This window comes from Myotis daubentonii, chromosome 11 (assembly GCF_963259705.1).
Source record: "Myotis daubentonii chromosome 11, mMyoDau2.1, whole genome shotgun sequence".
Taxonomy (NCBI): Eukaryota; Metazoa; Chordata; class Mammalia; order Chiroptera; family Vespertilionidae; genus Myotis; species Myotis daubentonii.
The window spans coordinates 38,777,811-38,798,558 of NC_081850.1; the positions used below are offsets into that span (position 1 = coordinate 38,777,811).

Sequence of the window (20,748 nt, forward strand, 5' to 3'; positions counted from 1 at the left end):
CTCAGATTGAGACTTTTCATCTTATGTATGAACTTAATAGTATAAATTTTCCTCATTGCTGTTTAGCTGTGTCCACAAATTCTGATATGTTGTATTTTTTGGTTTGTTTGTTTGTTTGTTTCATTTTTCTTGAAATCACAATTTGTTTATTCATTTGCCATTGGTGGACATTTAGGTTGTTTTTGCTTTAGGGATATAATCAATAAAGCTTCCATAAGTATTTCATATACATTTATTTATGAACATATATTTTTGTTTCTCTTTGATAATATTCTAGAAGTAGAATATCGTAGGCCAGATAGTTTACCAAAATGATTGTTAATAATTTATTGTAATTAATAAAAGTGGGCTTGTGATGTCTTGAAATTTTTTTATAAATTGTTCTTCATAAATAATTTGAGAAACACTGCTTGGAGTAGCCTTGCAGGGTTAGATTTAGTTAGGTAGCTATGAGAACTCTTTACATTATATAAGATAAAGCAGAGTGAGTACTGCTGGAAGTTAGGGTGATAGATATGAAAATGGGAAAAGCACTCTGATCAGAGAACTCTGATTTTGAATATACCATTGGAAATGTAAGACAAGAACATTAGCTGAGTGAATAGAGAGCCTGTAGCAATAAAGGATTGAGGAAGGAGGGAAAGATGTGATTCTTCTCAGAATGTAACAAATTACAACTACATTTGTTAGAGAAATGCAATAGGTTGTTTGAAGTGCGTATTTAAGTTTTATGGCCATAAATTTAAAGTGTGGCCAGTTTTAGAGATTTTCTCCAATTAGTTTAATTGCTTAAATACAGATACTAGTAGATAGAAGGTATATAGTTAAGTTTAAAAAGAACTAGGCTTTCTCCTGGCCAGTGTGATAATAGGACTAACGGTGTGTTGATAGGTCTTTGCAAGAGAGTGGTTATAGTGGAGGGTTCTGGAACCTCAGCAGGTTAAGGAAAGAAGTGGTGGATTTTTTAAAAGGTACTAAGGTCAATGGATTGTAGGACCATATGGGGGTCAAAGGATGGTTGAAATAGGAATACTATAGCAAATAAAATGGAAGGAAAGGAAATGGTGATCAAAGAGTAGGATTATGGATATAGAGTTTTCAGAAGTAGTATGATTTAGGGAGATTTACATGATCTAGAATCCTATATAATAAAAGAGAAAAATGGTAATTGGCGTACGATGATACCCTTTTCATTGGCTAATCAGGGCTATATGCAAATTAACTGCCAACTAAGATTGGCAGTTAACTGCCAACAAGATGGTGGCTAATTTGCATATGTAGGCACAATGCAGGGAGGCGAAAGGGAAAGCAGGAAGAAGCCCCCTGCACTGACAGTGATCGGAAACCCAGGGGGGAGCTAAGAGCTGGGGGGCAGGGCAAAGGCGGCCCTGGGGCCGCCTTTGCCCTGCCCCCCAGCCATGATCGGAGAATCAGGTGCCTTTTCTGCCCTGGCCAGTGATAGCAGGAAGTAGGGGTGGAGCCAGCGATGGGAGCTGGGCACGGTCGAAGCTGGCAGTCCCGGGAGCTAGGGGTCCCTTGCCTGGGCCTAAAGCGAAGCCCACGATCGTGGGGCCGCTGCAGCTGCGGGTCCCCGCTGCCCGGGCCGGACGCCTAGGCCAGAGGCATCCTGCAGGGGCAGGGGCAGAGCCTGCAACCGCGGGGAGCTGGGGGTCCCCTGCCCAGGCCTGACACCTCTGCCGGAGGCCTCAGGCCTGGTCAAGGGGCCGATCCGGTGATTGGTGATCGGAGGGTGATGAGGGTCAACTCCTCTGGCCGAGGCATCAGGCCTGGGCGGGGGGCGGAGCCGGGGATTGGGGGGATATGACGGTCCCCTTGCCCAGGCCTGAAGCCTGGGTCAGAGGCGTCAGGCTTGGGCGGGGGGTGGAGCAAGCGATCAGAGGGAGATGGGGGTCCCCTGCCCAGGCATGATTCCTGGGCCAGAGGCCTCAGGCCTGGGCGGGGGTCAGAGCCAGTGATCGGGGGGAGATGGGGGTCCCCTGTCCAAGCCTGACACCTCTGGCGGAGGCGTCAGGCCTGGGCAAGGGGCCGATCAGGCGATCGGAGGGTGATGGGGGTCTACGCCTCTGGCCGAGGCATCAGGCCTGGGCAAGGGGAAGAGCCAGCAATCGGAGGGGTTTGAGGGTCCCCTGCCCAGGCCTGATGCCTGGGCCAGAGGCATCAGGCCTGGGCTGGGGGCAGAACCAGTGATGGGGGGAAATGAGGGTCCCCTGCCCAGGCCTGACACCTCTGTCAGAGGCGTCAGGCCTGGGCAAGGGGCTGATCCTGCGATTGGAGGGTGATGGGGGTCAATGCCTGAGGGCTCCCAATATGTGAGAGGGGGCAGGCTGGGCTGAGGGACACTGCCCCCCCCCACACACACACCCAGTGCATGAATTTCGTGCACCAGGCCCCTAGTGTAATGATAAAAGAAGATGGATGAGGGAGGAGGGTTTTAGGTAAAGATGGGTGAAGTTGCCCTAGCTGGTTTGGCTCAGTGGATAGAGTGTTGGCCTGCGTACTGAAGCGTCCCGAGTTCAATTCGGGTCAAGGGCATATGCCAGGGTTTGCAGGCTTGATCCCCGGTAGGGGGCGTGCAGGAGGCAGCCAATCAATGGTTCTCTCTCATCATAGATGTTTATCTCTCCCTTCCTCTCTGAAATCAATTATATATATAAAAAGATGCTGAAGTTGAAGTCAAGGAACACTTAGAGGCCAAAGAGTTAGATTTATTTTTCTGTATTATGTTGAAGTCTCATGATGACAGACATAATGATGGAGAGGACGACAATGAGTCAGTCTGGTACTAAAGTCATCACTGAGTGAAGAGGGTAAGGAAGAATTTTGAGGGAGGTAGGTAATAACCCAGCAACAAAGATGATGGTGTTAAAGTCTTGTCACATGGTCTTCAAAGGAACTGAAGTGGGGCTGTTAATGGAGGAAGTAGTATAGCGGAGATTAATCAGGACACCTTCCTCACCTCTGAGTCCTAAAATACTCTGAAGGGTTATGGAAGGAAAAGGTCACAGTTCAGAGGGCTCTAGGGAGAAGCATGTCAGGAATAGCCAAATTTTAGTTAATACAAAAAGAGAAATGGAAGATAGTAGAATAGAAATGGTATCCTAGTGAAGATTGGTGATCTAGGAATCTTGGACTTACTGTGCCAGAGCTAATAAACATGGGTATAATGGGATTAGTCATCGTAGTTTCTTGGATGATTTTTTGGTACCTAAGATGTCTCCATTTTGCTGAGAGGGCAAGATTATTTTAAATTTCTTGTTTTTCATGGAGTTGGACTTCCTCATGTGTTTGGTGATTCTTAATTCTATGCCTCTCTCCTATGATATGCCTATTTATTCTCCTGAATGGCTTGGACTTCCCTGGCTGAACTCTATGGCTTCTTGTTTGCTTTCTTCTTTTAGACTCATTGAATATTGTTAATTTTCAGATATATAACCTAATTTTTCAAATATTTTTTTCTCCTGTGCATTGGTGCAGGAGAGGGGATTTTGGCATATGTTTTGTTTATTATCTTAACTCTTTCAAAGCTAAGTTTTTAGGAAGAAGAAATTGATACCAACCCATTCCAACAATAGAGAATGGGTAAAATGTAGTATGTCCATATAACAGGACATTATGTACGTATTAGAATTTTATTTTGCAAGGACATATGAGGATAATGAGAACTGCTCTTAATACGTTTTTAGTCATGCCATTTAGTAAAATATGTTCTATAGATAGGCAATAAAATTAAATGTGTAAACACATTAAGATTATATATAGATTTTTAAAAATATATCTCTATTGATTTCAAAGAGGAAGGAAGAGAGAGAGAGAGAGAAACATCAGTGATGAGAAAGATCATTGATTGGTTGCCTCTTTCATGCCCCCTACTGGGGATCAAGCCCACAACATGGGCATGTGCCCTGAAGGAAACTAAACCCTGACCTCCTGGTTAATAGGCAAGATTATAGATTTTTGTATTTTCCATATTTTCTATAATCAGTATGTTGTTACTTTTATAATGAGGAGAGAATAAGTGTGACTTGCAAAGAAAGTGAGCTAATGGGCAAATTATGAGTTGTGTTAGCTTTGTCTATTTTGATATAAAATTCTATTTTATTTAATAAAGTGGGTGCATAAGTGTGTATTTATGTTTATGTGTGTGTGTCTTAAAATCTTAACTCTGTCTTAGATAGACTATGTCTGGTTTTGACAAAAATTTCACTGACAACTTATATGATATAGGTTTTTAAAAAAATAATTTACCCTTAATGTAAGTTAACAAATCTAAACATATAGGTCAATGTTTTAAAACCTCACAATTTGAAGTGTTAGTAAAAAATAATTTTGTTGGAAGAAAATAGTTTAGTTTAAAATTAATAGGGTAAAATAATCATCATTTCTATTAACTTTATTCAAAGTATCATATTGTGTGTCTTTTAATTTCAGTGTTAGAATATGAATGAAGCATGTATTTTTACTTCCTATAAATATCTAGAAAGTAAATAATTGCTTTCTAGATATTTGGTTGGCTTTATAAATAATTTGTTTATTCAGCAAATACTTAATGAAGGTTAACTATATGTTAAACACTGTTCTAGGTACTTAGGATGTATTAGTGAACAAGTAAAGATATAAATAACCTGGTAAGAGTAACAGTCTAATTCAAGCAGGATACGTTTTAGTGAGTAAAGCAATCATGTTCTTAGATTGTTGGCATTTTAAAAACTATATTACTATAAAAGCCTTATAAACTAGGAGAAAAAAAACCATCTCCAGTACTAACCGTTTTTTGTTTTATTAGATTGAGGAACTTCAGCAAGCTTTAACAGTAAAACAAAATGCAGAGCTTGACCGACAGAGGAGAATAAGTAATACCCGAAAAATGATAGAAGATTTGCAAAATGAACTGAGGACCACAGAAAACTGTGTGAATCTTCAACCCCAGATCGATGACATTACAAATGATCTGAGACGAGTTCAAGATGAAAAGGAATCGTGTGAAAGCGAGATAATTGATAAGCTTAAAGAGAGGGAAACTCTAGAGAAGGAGAAAAAGAGTAAGTTTTATTAAACTTAGGATGAAGCGATGTTTATAAAATGTAGCTATATCTGATGATGGGCTTTCTTCCCCCCTCCCCCCCCCCCCATACCATGTCTTTCAATATTCAGATCTCCCTGTTGAGGAAGCTCAGCTCAGTTCTTCAAACTTAGTGCCTTAATTACCTATGGCTGTCATGTATCATTTGCCAGTGGCTGGCCATTGTCTTAAATCAGATTATGTCAGTTTATTTAATTCTCTAAAAATGCTTTGCTTTCTTTACAAAGTCACTATTATTTCTCATATCAAATTTAAGCTTTTTATTCTAGCCTTCATAAACTTTCCATCCTTGAAGCCTGTCCAGTTATATCTTTGCTTTTCTTTCCTTCGAAGCATGTCAAACTCGCGATAAACAAGGCATGCGGTCCTCTGGCCGCTAATTTGACATGCTTGCGTGTAGACTATGTGGATAGATCTATAGCATTATTCAAATAGAGGATATGCCATATTCGCTTTGCTCTATATATACTAGTATAAGGTCAATTTTTTAAAAAGCACCCATTTTTATATATTTATCAAAGTATTCGATGTGTATAGTTAAAAAAACAAAGAAAACTAGAACAGAAGGGAGGCCCAACATGTTGCTAACCTCCAGACCCCTCTCAAGAGTAAGCACTTTTAACTATTTCAACAATTTTTTCTAATAGTCCTTCCTGTATTTTCATCATATTCTTTTTTCACCATAGCTTAATTTGTCAATTTTAGACTTTTTTTATTGTTGGCATTATCACAGCTATTCCCCATCCCTCCCCCTTTACCCTCCTACACTCAGCCCCTGCCCCACCCCAGGCCTTCACCAAATTATTGTCTGTGTCCATAGGCTATGCAAATCCTATATAGTAAAAGGCTAATATGCAAATTGTCCCCTTGGGAGTTTGACCTACTGGGAGTTCGCTTGCTATGACATGTGCTGACCACCAGGAGGCAGCGTAGAACGAAGGAAGGCCCCTGCTGGCAGCCAGGGGAAGACAGGCCCAGTCGGCCCTGATCGCTGGCCAGGCCTAGGGACCCTGCCCGTGCATGAATTTTGTGCATCAGGCTTCTAGTATGTATATAAGTTCTTTGGTTAATCTCTTCTTATGTCCTCCCCCCCCCCCCCCCCCACTCTGAGATCTATCTGTCCTATGCATCCATGCCTTTGGACCTATTTTGTTTGTCAGTATATTATACTCAATTAGATTTCACATATAAGTGAGATCATGTGATATTTAGACATCGTCTCTTAATATTTTGTTACTTTAGATGTGGCTTAAGCTCATAAATCCTCTCCCTATTATTGTAGTTCCTCAAATGAGATTATTATTAGTTATTAATCATTAAAATTTAATATGTATTATGAATAATTTTTCTTTTTGTCATTTAACAGTTGTCACTATTTCTTGAATGTATACTGTAAGCTAAAAATACTAGTACTCCCATCCTTTCTTTTTACTTTCCTCCTTTCTTACATTCTAAATTCTCTAATCTGTACTCTGGTTTTTATATTGTTAACGCTGAAAACATTTTGTGGAGAAGTTATTAATCATTAATTATGTTGAATTAATTATTAAACAATCAAGTTTTATGGGCTCTATTTATGGGTTAACTCTTAAGCTAGAAATATTAAGTATTATTCATATTATTACAATGAAACTTGTTCATAGTATTGTAGTATGATTTAATTTCCTTTCATTGATAGCGTTTTTAAAAGTTATAATTTACCTTTTTTTTTTTAAGCACCATTTGTTTTAGCATTTTCTTAAATTGAAAAAAAAAATACCAACCTATCTTATCAGGCATTCTCTTTAGTTCTGGAGCCTGCCATCCTTGCCTTTTCTAAACTGATTGTTTTCAACGCCTTCTGCATGGCAGTCATCTGGAATTTTTCTCAGATCCTTTTCTGTGTTGGATAAAGCTATTTCTGAATTTCATGTCTCCTGTTTTTGTGGGGGTTTTTTTTGCCTACATTATTCCCTTGTTTTGTTAAAATACATCTTCAGGTAACCTCCTAAGAAGGGTTACTAGGGAATTAATTTTAGAGTCTTGATATCCTAGAAAATATCTTTTTCATTATCCCTTTTCTTCAATGTTGTATATATAATGGTAAGTTAAAAATAATTTTTCTCAATTTTGAATGCCTATTGTGATTGTCTTCTGATTGGAAGGCTAATGTTTTCTCATTCCTTTTTATCTGACCTATTTTTATTATTTTTATTTTTGATAGCTTAATCGCCTTTTATTCCAAGTATTTGGAAATTTGAGAATGTTTCGTTATGGATGGGTCTTTCTGTACTGGGTACTTGCTAAGTGGTGTTTGTAATTTGTGGATCTAAGATTTTTTTTTGTATTATTAATAGATTATTTTACTAATGAAAGTTTTCAGGGTAACAATATTTTGTTTCAATTTTCAATTTTAGGTGTGAATGATCAAATTGTACAATTTGACAATCTTATGAATCAAAAGGAAGATAAGCTGAGACAGAGATATCGTGATACATATGATGCTGTTTTATGGCTGAGAAATAACAGAGACAAATTTAAGCAAAGAGTCTATGAGCCCATAATGCTCATGGTAAGAGCTTTTGTTTATGTAGAATCTGTTATTTTTATTATTGTAATCATAGATTTTTGTTGTTTTAAGAATTCTTAGTCTTATTTATACCCCTGGTTTTTCATTATCAGACTTGCAGCAGCTGGTATACTGCTAAATCCATACATAGGCTTTTTAAAGGGCCCTTGATCAATACACCTGTGAACTTTTTCTAGAAAGAAATATGAAAATGGCACTTTATTGACTAAGAACTGTGTATAAAGTTAGCGTGGTTAGCTGGTTCCTTCTGTAATTGGTATTCTTAGGTCATAGCAGGCAGTAGATTAAATGCTGCCAAAGGGGTAGAAAACTGCTGTAAATACATGTTGATATAAGGTACCTGACAGAAGGTAGACAAGAAAATCATTTGCTACAGAAACAGAGCATTATGAAGATTCTGAGAGTGAAACCAACAGTTTATTGACCTCATAAACATTTCTTAGCTCTTTTTAAAAAATCTTTATTGTTGAAAATATTACACATGTTCCCTTTTTTCCTTCATTGACTCCTCCAGCCCGCCCCAGGCCCTGTGTCCATGGGTTATGCATTCAAGGTCTTTGGTTGATTACCTTCCCTCCGAGATTCCATACTCTGTTCCATGCTTCCATGTCTCTAGATCCATGCCTTTTGATAGCTCTTACTGATGATCATGGGTTATCAAGAATAGGATGAGCTATATTTAGTAAATCATCTAATGAAGTGTGGCCATGGGTTTAACAGGAAGATTTACATGTAAAATTTAAAATAATAAGTTTGGTCACAAAAAGTAAAAACCACATTCTTTGGTAATGATAGCTATACATACATAATATAAACTTAAGGATTGTTTTTGTCAGATAATTTCTTGTACTTTAGAAAAGAATGTAGTATAGATCCTTGCAGGATTCATGAAAAGTCCTATTTTTCAAAACTTATGATTGTGTTATACTTTATTAAAAATCATTTCATTGCCGAAACCGGTTTGGCTCGGTGGATAGAGCGTCAGCCTGTGGACTGAAAGGTCCCAGGTTCGATTCCGGTCAAGGGCATGTACCTGGGTTGCGGGCACATCCCCAGTGGGAGATGTGCAGGAGGCAGCTAATCGATGTTTCTCTCTCATCGATGTTTCTAACTCTCTATCTCTCTCCCTTCCTCTCTGTAAAAAATCAATAAAATATATTTTTTAAAAAATCATTTCATATAGTTTTTAATATTACATCTGATATTACATTAGCAAAATTAGTATGCATAATACTGTATTCTTTTCTTGTTAAGATGTATATCATTTAGACTATTTTTGGTAGATCAAGAAGGGAATATCTATTTTGGACCCAGGTACCATTTGAGTGATTTGGTAAGGACTGGGAGAAAATATTGTGCCTGGCCCGTGTGCCTCAGTGGTTGAGCTTTGACCCCTTGCACCAAGATGTCACTGGTTCGATTCCTGGTCAGGGCACATGCCTGGGTTGTGGGCTCGATCCCCAGTAGGAGGCGTGCAGGAGGCAGTCGACCAATGTTGATGTTTCTCTCATCAATGTGTCTGCCTCTCTTTCCCTCTCCCTTCCTCTCTCTAAAATCAATAAAAACATATTTTTTTAAAAAAGGAAAAATATTGTGATCCTAAATATAAGTTACAGTCAAGTGTGATTGTCAACACATTTTTATTAAAATGCCAATTTCAAAATAGTACTTTCGAACTTTATATTTTATCCTCTTGTCAATTGGTTTTTTAATAGTGGCCTATCACTAACTTGGATTACTAGCTGGCATATATTGTCATTTTACAAATCTTTGAGATACAATGATAGACTCTGCTTTTTTACCCTTCCTGGAATAACCCTTCACCTTTTCTACCACTTTCTTCCAAATGTATTCCCATACACACTTAACCCTTCCAGATTTAGTTGAAATGCACCCACCTTCATAAGCAAGTTAACAATATGTAAACTTAAAATTTTAGTCACATAACTTGTCAATTAGCAATCAGATTTCATGAGTTATTTCTAACAATTTCAATACTGAATTGGAAAAATGTGGGAAAATGTTTTTACACTTATATTCCACAGTAGTGTTTATAATAGCAGAATGATGGGGCAAAAGAACAAAGTTTTCAAAGATATTGTTAGTTACGTGAATTACTCTATGTCCTTATATTGGAATACTATGTGGCCATTAAAAATGTTGCTGCAGGCTCTACTTACATAAAAGGACATTTGTGGCATGTTAATGAATTATTAAAAAGACTATAGAATAGGATGTATAGAAAGATTTCATTTTTAAAAATTGTGAAACAGAATGCTGTCATTAACCACCAGATCATCTTGGAGTGCTACATACACTTCCTATGTCTACCTGTCTGTCTTACTACTGTGACTAAGAAGATGTGGCTTTGGAGAACTTTACCAAATATTTTCTTCACCAATCTTATGAGAAGGAGCATGCTAAGAAACTGATAAGCTGCAGAGCCAACAAGGTGGCCAAATCTTCCTTCTGGATATCAGGAGACCAGACCATGAATGCAGTGGGAGTATGCATTACACTTAAAAAAAAGTGCAAATCAGTCACTACTGGAAGTGAACAAACTGGCCAGTGAATAACTGCCCCCCTTCCCCACTTCTGTGACTTCCTTTAGAAGTATTACCTAAATTAGCAAGTGAAACCCATCAAAGATTTGAATGACCATGTAACCAACTTACACAAGACGAGAGATCCAGAATCTGACATAACAGAGTATCTCTGACTAGCGCACCCTGGGAGAGAATGATGATGAGAGCTAAGTTGTAGGTCGCTTATTGATAGCTATAAAAAAAATTTCTACTTCCTAATAGTCATATTGGGGTTACTTTTGCTTACTCTTTGTATAAGTTGGAGCAAATACCCACATACATTTTCTTTCAATTGTGCTATTCTTTCCAATAAAGTAATTTGGTGCCCCCCCCCAAAAAAAAATTGTGAAGAAATAGACACTAAATGTTTATAGTGTTGATGTCCAGGGAATATGTGGTTTTCATTTTATTTCGTTTGATTGTATATCGTTCTCCATTTTTCCATACTATTGATATCCTATAATTTAAAATAGTGATATTAGTCAGCATTTATGTAACAAGTGCTGCACCAATTTTTTATTGTATCTTTTTTAATTCACATTTATTCCTATGAGGTATAGGCTGATTTACTTTACCCATTTAGAGGATGAAATAACTAAAGTTTTCAGAGATTTTAGTTCAAGGTTATACACAGGATTTAAAGTGACATCTGTCTGACCCCAGAGCCTTGGCTTTTAACTGCTGTGCTGCATTTTATATATTTATAAAGCTTTTTTTTTTTTTTTTTAAGAAAGCTGATTTCCATCTGCTGGAGCTAATCTCTCCCTTTAAATTTCCTAGATAGCATTTTTATATACCTCTGTTGTACTGTGCTTTTCATTATATTTATCATTTGTGATAAATAGATTGAACTCTTGAAAATTTTTCCTGACCTATCTTTGTATCATCAAATACCATTGAGTCTCAGCATGCAGAAATGTCTAATTAGCTGGTATTTTTAAATAAATCATTAAGTTTTTATGCTGTAGTGGTACTAGCCTTGGGTTTCTCCTGAAGACACTACTAATAGTTACAATTCATAGCTAGTTTTTTTCATTTTCATAATTTTATTCAGTTATTTGTGTTTTTGTACCAGTTATTGCCATGTATAATATTAATTCCTCTTAAAGATGAGGAAGAAAAAAGTTTGGGGACAGATGAGAAATGTTTTTACTTACAGGTCACAATCTAAGACTTTCAGTGTTTTCAATGAGTTGACCAGAAAGGAACTTTATCATTATATAATACCAAAACCAGTATGCACCAGGTACTATTCAAGTCTTAGCTTTCATTTTATGATGTATTGGATGTTTCTGGGTAATAATTTAGATTAAATAGATGTTTTACAATGTTGACCCTTCAATACCAAGTTGTTTTGTTTTTGGGGGGTTTTTGGGTCTCCCTTTTTCTCAGTCATCAAATTTAATCTAATTAAATCTATGATAAACATGATTATTTTCTAGTAATCTGGGTTTCATGAAAATCAACTTATTTTTTTCTCTTTGTTTTCTTTAGATCAATATGAAAGATAATAAAAATGCCAAATATATTGAAAATCATATTCCATCAAATGACTTGAGAGCCTTTGTATTTGAGAGTCAAGAAGATATGGAGGTTTTCCTCAAAGAGGCAAGTATAAACTAACATATTTTGACTCACTTGTCACTTCCAGTGATTTTAAAATTTAAACTAGAGCAAAAAGTGATAATGACTAATTTTACCAGCAGTAACTCTAGTGTGAGCAACTCTTTTACTAATGTCTGTCCTATCTATGCTGTTATTGGGAAATTAATTTGTTTTCTAAGAGGAAAAACAGCCTATACTCCCCTCTGTGATATACAATTTTGAAGTTAACATTTGGAATTAATATGAAGAGTAATTCTGTGACATTGTCTAAAAAGATAGAAACATCATAATGATGGACTTTTGGTCTTGAACATCCTTTTGGAAACTATATTAGAATGAACTTAGTTTATCTTTGGATGGGAAATCAATCTGATGTTATTATTTGATATAAATAAATCTTCAAAAAATGAGATTCCTGTATCTGGCTAGAAAACACCACTAACCAAGAATCTAAGCCACTGAAAGGTAGCACAGCTTAGGAGTTAAGAACATAGGCTCCACGGCTGCCAGGATTTGAATTCTGACTTTGATACTAACTTGGGCAAGTTGCCTAAATATGAGCCTTAGTTTCCTCAACTCTAAAATGGAGATAATACTATCTACTTCAAAATATTTTTGTGAGGATTAAATGAAAAAGTATTAGCTAGTGCTTGTTAGCTATTGTATTTATTATGTGTATATTATTATATAGCTGTATAGTATATATTGTTAGCTGTATATGCTATTATATCCTGTCAGTAAGATTCCTTTTTCTTTTGCATATGCCATCTACTTGTTTTAAAGCCCCAGAAAGATTTTGTTTGTTTAAACCTTTGCTAGTGAGTCTTAAGCGAGGACAAGACCCTAAATCAGCTCAAGTGGGCCTCTATTTGTCTGGTACACAAGTGAGTAGATTAGATTAGAAAAATTTCTTGCTTTGGCTTTTAACATATTGTCCTCCATCTTGTTCGGGAGTTGGTAGGGAATGTGAATATATGGTGACTGCATAAAAAGATTAAATGTATGAAATTATAAGATGTACTTCAAAAAGTTAAACATGTGTGTATTTTAGGACTAATTTAAGCCTAACCCAGTGAGTTAGTGTTATAGTGTCAGAGCTCATTCAAGAAGTAGGTTGCTTGGGTTACAAGTCTGTGATACACCACATACTGTGAAGGGCGCACCACATAGTAAGAGGATTTCCAATTTGAAAGTTACCAGCTTAGCCAATGCTGAGTACCCTGCTTTGCCTCAAAAACACATGCTTCCTCTGTGCTAAAGATTTGAACTGTGTATTGATAATTTAAGTTCCTAAAAATTAGACCTTTATTATTTTTTCTTGTGCTGTTAGCAATGAACTTTACAAAGGGTCTCGTCAATAACACCAGAACTTCCTCTTACATGTATGACTTTTTATGTATTTTTTAAAAATATATTTCATTGATTTCAAAGAGGAAGGGAGAAGGAAAGAAAGATAGAAACATCAATGATGAAAAAGAACCATTGATCAGCTGCCTCCTGCATGCCCACAACCCGGGCATGTGCCCTTGACCGGAATTGAACCTGGGACCTTTCATTCCACAGGCCAACGCTCTATCCACTGAGCCAAACCAGCTAGGGCTTTTATGTATTTTTAATTGTGAAATTTATTGTATGTACTAAAGTACATTTCCCATCTTTTTAGTAACTTACAAACCATCTTCACAGTTTTTGCCATTTCATATACTACTGTGCACTACCATCCCAACATGTAGTGCTACTTTTTAAAAAAAGATTTCTCTTTTTAATTTCGAGAGAGAGAGAAACATCATTGTGAGATCGAGACATCAGTTGGTTGCCTCCTGCACACTCCATGTATGGGATGATGCCCACTGGCCAGGGAGAACTATCCTATTATTTTTTATTTAAATTACTTCACTTTTTAAAATATATATTATTGATTTTTAGAGAGATAGGAAGAGGGAGGGAGGGAGGGAGAGAGAGAGAGAGAGAGAGAGAGAGAGAGAGAGAGAGAGAAACATCAATGTGAGAACAAGACATTGATCAGTTGCCTCATCCATGCTCCCTACTGGGAATTGAACCTGCAACCTTGGTGTGTGCTTTGACTGGAAATCAAACCAGCAACCTTTTCAGTGCTCAGGACAACATCCAACCAACTGACTCACACCGGCCAGGGCTAACTCACTTCACTTTTTATTACTCAAAATATTCTGAAAGGGAGTTTAATATTACTGCAAAATTAGAAAACAGTTTGCACAACAATTTTGATAAAAACAGTGTTAGTGCTAGATCTGTACTGTTTCTTACTGAAAGCAGAGAACAGGATACTTTTTAAAAAGGGAGGGGGAGATAATAAGGAGTTATACAGCACTTTTCTTCCTGTGATGAGAATTGAAAAGGAAATTATTTTCTCTTTGTATAATTCTTTTATTTAGAGTAACCACTAAAGCAGTATATTTTACAAACATAAATAAGAATCAGTATGAATCTATACCTTCTATTTCTTTTTAACCCTTTGTGGTTGTATTAAATTTGGACATGGGTGTCGTACTGGTCGGAATTAATTTCCATTGAAAGAGCAGTGATACATAACATGCAAGATTATGAAGGATAAACAAGATTTATTAATTCTTTTTTGGAACTACGTCACTACTAGTAGAATCACTACAAACGTTATCACTTTCTACGTCAGAGTCAGTATTCAAGGTGCCAAAATAAAACTTCATCGTTACTTTCAGATTCGCAGTACACTTCTTTCAGTAACTTTCTTTTTGCCATTTTGGAGTATTATTTTGAAATATCTTAACAAGCAAGAATGCCTAATTACAGTTAAATGTAATTTGTAAAGCTTTATTTGAAATTCTGCAAAGTATCTCCGAAGCTTGTTGATTTCTTCACTCTCAAAAGGCGACTGACTCGCCACGGTGTTTTGCATGGGGAGTGTGGAACGACCGCGTTTGTTTATATTGAGTTTCGATTTGTTGGGGCAATGTTTTGGTTCGTGACAAGGTCGCCTAGACACTTAAGAGCTTTCAGAGAAATTATGAACTGAAACATGAATGAATAGAGTTAAGATTCGTACGGTTCCTTGCTGTGGTGGCTGAGAGCAGACATACGACTGGAACGGTAAAAAAGCTTTGGTAGCTGAGAGTAGACAAACGACCGCAAAGGGTTAATAAAATTTTATTTTGATGTAACTTTAAACTTACAGAAAATATGCAAGAGTATACATGGAAATTCTGTATACCTTTTACCCAGATTCACTAATTACTTGCATTTTCCCTGTTTGCTTTATTATTTCTCCATTGCAAAGTAGTCAGTTTTGCTATAACCCAATATGTTTATTCCTAAAAATTATTATGCTATGCAAAATTATACAATAGAAACCCATTGGGCCTATGGGGAGAAAAATGACAGCATAGTTTTACACATTTAAGATTGTCAAGAAATATACAAATACAATAAATATGTACTTTGTTTTTAGAAAGACCTGAAGCTAGCTTGTGGAAGCAGGCCTTGGAAGGGTATAGTGCAGTGATGGCGAAACTTTTGAGCTCGGCGTGTCAGCATTTTGAAAAACCCTAACTTAACTCTGGTGCCGTGTCACATATAGAAATTTTTTGATATTTGCAACCATAGTAAAACAAAAACTTATATTTTTGATATTTATTTTATATATTTAAATGCCATTTAACAAAGAAAAATCAACCAAAAAAAAATGAGGTCGTGTGTCACCTCTGACACATGTGTCATAGGTTCGCCATCACTGGTATAGTGGGTCAAACAATTGAAAGCGCTTATCTAAAGTTGGATAGAAAGCTGCAACAGCAAATGTGGTTGGATAGGGCTCATAATACATGTGGTGACCTGAGGTAGCTGGTAGATCTTTGAGAGGAATGTATGTGTGTCTGTATTTGTGCACAAATTACATGTATTTCTCAGCAGCTAGGTTGAGTTGGGTGCAGTTTTCTGCATTCACCTAGAGAAAAACCTCATGTTTCTTGTAGATAGAATTGCATGTAAGCAAATTTGAAATCCATGTATTTCTTAAATCGTCTCCGAATATATCAGTTGCTCAGAACAAATTTGTCTTCAAAACAAGTATTATACAAAACTATTTTTCTCCTTGTAATTATGTATGTGGAGATACTTTGAGACTATGTTGTATCCTATTCTTTTTTTTTTTTTAATATATTTTATTGATTTTTTACAGAGAGGAAGGGAGAGAGATAGAGAGTTAGAAACATCGATGGGAGAGAAACATCGATCAGCCGCCTCCTGCACATCTCCCACTGGGGATGTGCCCGCAACCCAGGTACATGCCCTTGACCGGAATCGAACCTGGGACCCCTCAGTCCGCAGGCCGACGCTCTATCCACTGAGCCAAACCGCTTTCGGCTGTATCCTATTCTTCATGAAAACTAGGTTTAAGAACCAGTGATTCTGCCCTAGCCGGTTTGGCTCAGTGGGTAGAGTGTCAGCCTGCAGACTAAAGGGTCTGCTCCGGTCAAGGGCACATGCCCTGGTTGTGGGCTCGATCCCCAGTAGGAGGCATGCAGGAGGCAGCCATTCAATGATTTTTCTCTCTCCTCTCTGAAATCAATAAAAATATATTTAATTTTTAAAAAAAGATGATGCTGGTATCATAAAATGACTTGGGAAATGTCCCTCTTATTTCCTGAAAGAGTTCTGGTATTATTGCTTTTTTAACTGTTTCATAGAATTTATCAGTGAATATTATAAAAGAAATGGACTCTTTGTAAAAACACATAACTACAATATCACTAAAAATTTTTCTTGTAAGTACCATTAAATACCCTGTCAGTGTTTAAATTTCTGATCATCCCATGAATGCCAGTAGGAATACCTTAATTTTAAAACTCATTTTGATTGAGCATAGATGGTTATTAATATTTTCCTTTTTTATATTCAGGTTCGTGACAATAAGAAATTAAGAGTGAATGCTGTTATTGCTCCCAGGAGTTCATATGCAGACAGAGCACCTTCAAGATCTCTAAATGAACTAAAGTAAGTCTTGAAAATACTATTAGAACTAACCTGTACCTTTTAAATATTGAGTAGTCATTTATCTCTTTAATATATTTTAATTATCTTTTTGTCACATATTTGTTATAGGCCGTATTATTTCCCTTTAGGATCTCTACTTAAGTCTAAAATAAGGAAAAATCTAGGCGCAGGAACAGACTATGGTATAGTTAATATATGATGATGATGTTTTAAATCATTGGAATAATATTGGACTATTTAATTAAAAATACCAAAATGCTTGGTTAATTATTGGGAAAATAAAGTGATAAAACACCACTTAATAATGCAAAAATAATTTCCATAGGACTAAATGGAAAAATTGCAATTATAAAACAGTAATAAGTAAATATTTTAACTCTGAATGTAAGTAGACATTCTAAATACAAAATCAATAGAAGAAGTGTCCAAAAAAACCAGTTTAATAGTTTGTAATCATAAATATATAAAAATTAAACCTTGACAAGGCAATAAATCTCAATTATTAACCACTTAAGTGATTTTCAAATATACAAATACACAAAGAAAAGACTCTTATTTATTGGCTACTTGTCAACCATCAGACTTTTTTAATGATATTTTAAGAAGAAAAATCTAATAGGTGTTCTTCCTTTCAGACAGTATGGATTTTTCTCTTATTTGCGAGAATTATTTGATGCACCTGCTCCTGTCATGAGCTACCTTTGCAGCCAGTATCATATTCATGAAGTTCCTGTAGGAACGGAAAGGACCAGAGAAAGAATAGAACGGGTAAGAAAGTACTAAATCGGTAGTTTTATTAAGTTTTCTTAGCTTACACTCAAGGAAAAAAGGTAAGAAATTTAAAGAAGCTTTATCATTCTGTTGTTTTTAACCACACAGAAATTATCTTTGTATTTTGTATTTTTAATATAACATAAAACATAATATAACATAAAGTATTGACTAGTACTTTATGACAGGAGTGATGTGGAGTTACCTAGAGTAAATAAATAATACCTATCGGGTCATTAAGTTAAATCCTGAAAAGAAATACCTGGCACTCTTACCTGATTCTGTTCTGCCTTGCTTGATGGACCTATGTTTAAACGTTACATTAATGATTTAATCATTTAGGTTCTTGTATTCTGGATTATCTTTCAGAGAAAGTATACTTCAGGATGGTAGGCTTCGATATAGTGAAACCTCCCCGTCTTAAAGCTTCTACTTAAAATTACCTCATATATCAGTGACCGTCCTTACTTAATAGGGTTTCATTTTCCTGGCTTATTGTAGTACTTAGGCTTTTTTTTTAATCCATTGGATTCTTTAAAAAAAATGTTTTTTATTTTCCTATTATAGTTGACATTCAATATTATACTAGTTACTGTGTACAGCATAGTGGTTGGATTTTTATATAACTTACAAAGTGATCTCCCTGATAAGCCATTCTTTTTTGTAATTCTTTATTGTTGAAAGTATTACATATGTCCCGTTTTTTTCTCCTTTGACCCCCCAAGCCTTCCTTCAACACCCTATTATCTGTGGCCATGGGTTTATGCATACATGCATACAAGGTTTTTGATTGATTATCTCCCACCCTCCTCCACCTTCCAGGCTTTTTTTTAATATACTAATTGCAATTTTATTTGGGTGACATTGGTTGATAAGATCATACAGGTTTCTCAAGGAACTCTTAGTTCCTATGTTCTGCCAACACGGTTTAGAATTATCTTCTTACAAGTTAACGCCGAGGCTCCAAACCATATTTGTTGTTTGTATCACAGGCAGAATCAGGGAAGAAATCTCTTCTAAAACAGGTTTTTCCATAACACCAAGTTGCCCTATTAATACCACTTGTAAGCATCTAAGGACCCAATTACAGACCTACTGTTACTTACAATATTGACTTTATTAGAAAATATGTTTAAAATTTTCTAACAACTGGTTTACAGTTATTCCAGTGTAGCGCTCTGGTCTTAATTCTACGGTGTTTAGAAAAAAGGACAAGACCATATTCATAAACCAAACCAATGTCTATCATAACTTTAGGTATAGGTAGGGCTGTTTGAAGGTGAGGGTAGCTTTACTATTGCAAAAAGACTATAGAAAATTTGGTAAGGGCTTTCAGTTTTACTTCTTGAACAGTGCTTCATGTTGAATTATTTTCATGTACTTAAGTCACCCAGAGAGCTGTTTTACTAGAGAAACAGCATTGGAATTCAAATAATTTACATTGAAAGTAAAATTAATTCATAATAAGTCATATTTTCCTTCATCTCTTTTCAAATATTTTTCTTAAACTCTATTTTTATATAGGTGATGGTATCTTTAAAATCCTTGAAAACATTGAATATTTCTTATACTTATTGTTGCATTGTCCAACTGGGTGCTATCAACACTAATAAAAGAGAAAAATGGTAATTGGCGTACGAGCTACCCTTTTCATTGGCTAATCAGGGCTATATGCAAATTAACTGCCAACAAGATGGCGGTTAATTTGCATATGTAGGCACAATGCAGGGAGGCCAAAGGGAAAGCAGGAAGAAGCCCCCTGCCACTGACAGTGATCGGAAACCCAGGGGGGAGCCATGATCGGAGAATCAGGTGCCTTTTCCGCCCTGGCCAGTGATAGCAGGAAGTAGGGGTGGAGCCAGCGATGGGAGCTGGGCACGGTCGAAGCTGGCAGTCCCAGGAGCTAGGGGTCCCTTGCCTGGGCCTAAAGCGAAGCCCACGTCGTGGGGCCGCTGCAGCTGCGGGTTCCCGCTGCCCGGGCCGAACGCCTAGGCCAGAGGCATCAGGCCTGGGCAAGGGGCCGATCCTGCGATTGGAGGGTGATGGGGGTCAACGCCTGAGGGCTCCCAGTATGTGAGAGGGGGCAGGCTGGGCTGAGGGACACTCCCCCCCACACACACACCCAGTGCACGGGGATCAGCGGAGCCGCGAGGCCTCCCGGCACCGGCATCAGTGTGACAGGGGGCAGTGCCCAAACCCCCTGAACCCCCTGATCGCCCTGCGGCTCTGTGTGTGACAGGGGGCGGGGCCACAACCTCCCTATCCGCCCTGCTCTGTTCAGGACAGGGGAAGGCGCCCCAACCCCCTGATCAGCCCTGCTCTGTGCCTGATAGGGGGGAGCTCCCCAACCCCCTGATCGCTCTGCGGCTGTGTGTGTGACAGGGTGCAGTGCCCCAACCCCCTGATCGGCCCTGCTCTGTGTGTGACAGGGTGTGGTGCTCCAACCCCCTCTCCCCCCGCGCCCCCAAACGGGTCCTGCTCTGTGTGTGACGGGGTAAGGCCATAACCTCCCCTTCGGCCCTGCCCTGAGTGTGGGAGTGGCGGCGCCCCAACCCCTCTGATGGGCTCTGCTCTGTGCGTGACGGGGTTGCGCCGCAACCTCCCCATCGACCCTGCCTTGAGTGTGACAGGGGGCGGTGCCCCAACCCCCCAATCGGCCCTACCCTGAGCGTGACTGAGGGTGGCATCGCAACCTCCTGATCCTCCCTGCTCTGTGCATGACATGGGGCGGTGCCCCAACTCCCCAAATGGCCCTGCTCTGAGCCCGACCAGGGGCTGCACCTAGGGATTGGGCCTGCCCTCTGCCACCCGGCAGCAGGTCTAAGCCAGCAGGTCGTTATCTCCCGAGGGGTCCCAGACTGGGAGAGGGCACAGGCCGGGCTGAGGGACCCCCCCCTCCCTCCCCGAGTGCACAAATTTTTGTGCACCGGGCCTCTAGTATTGTATATAAACACCTATAAATTATGATGAGATGCTTCTCAGACATGTGCATATACTGTAAAGTCCCTGACATTATTTTGGATATCTTTCAGAAGATATAAACTTATATTGAGGAAACTACTTATCTTTATATCTGCAATCATATCTAGATAATGACAATAACAGCTATA

At 37.9% G+C, this 20,748-nt stretch overlaps 1 protein-coding gene across 10 annotated transcripts in view; it reads left to right on the forward strand.

The window, feature by feature from the left end:
• Positions 1-20,748, forward strand: part of SMC5 (structural maintenance of chromosomes 5) — a 78,907-nt gene that overhangs the window by 33,072 nt on the left and 25,087 nt on the right. For all 10 annotated transcript variants that reach the window (XM_059656877.1, XM_059656878.1, XM_059656884.1 and 7 more), the window contains 5 exons: positions 4,805-5,060; positions 7,498-7,652; positions 11,750-11,863; positions 16,773-16,867; positions 17,503-17,635. In XM_059656877.1, the coding sequence (XP_059512860.1) occupies positions 4,805-5,060; positions 7,498-7,652; positions 11,750-11,863; positions 16,773-16,867; positions 17,503-17,635 (753 nt within the window). The remainder of the gene's footprint in view (positions 1-4,804; positions 5,061-7,497; positions 7,653-11,749; positions 11,864-16,772; positions 16,868-17,502; positions 17,636-20,748) is intronic.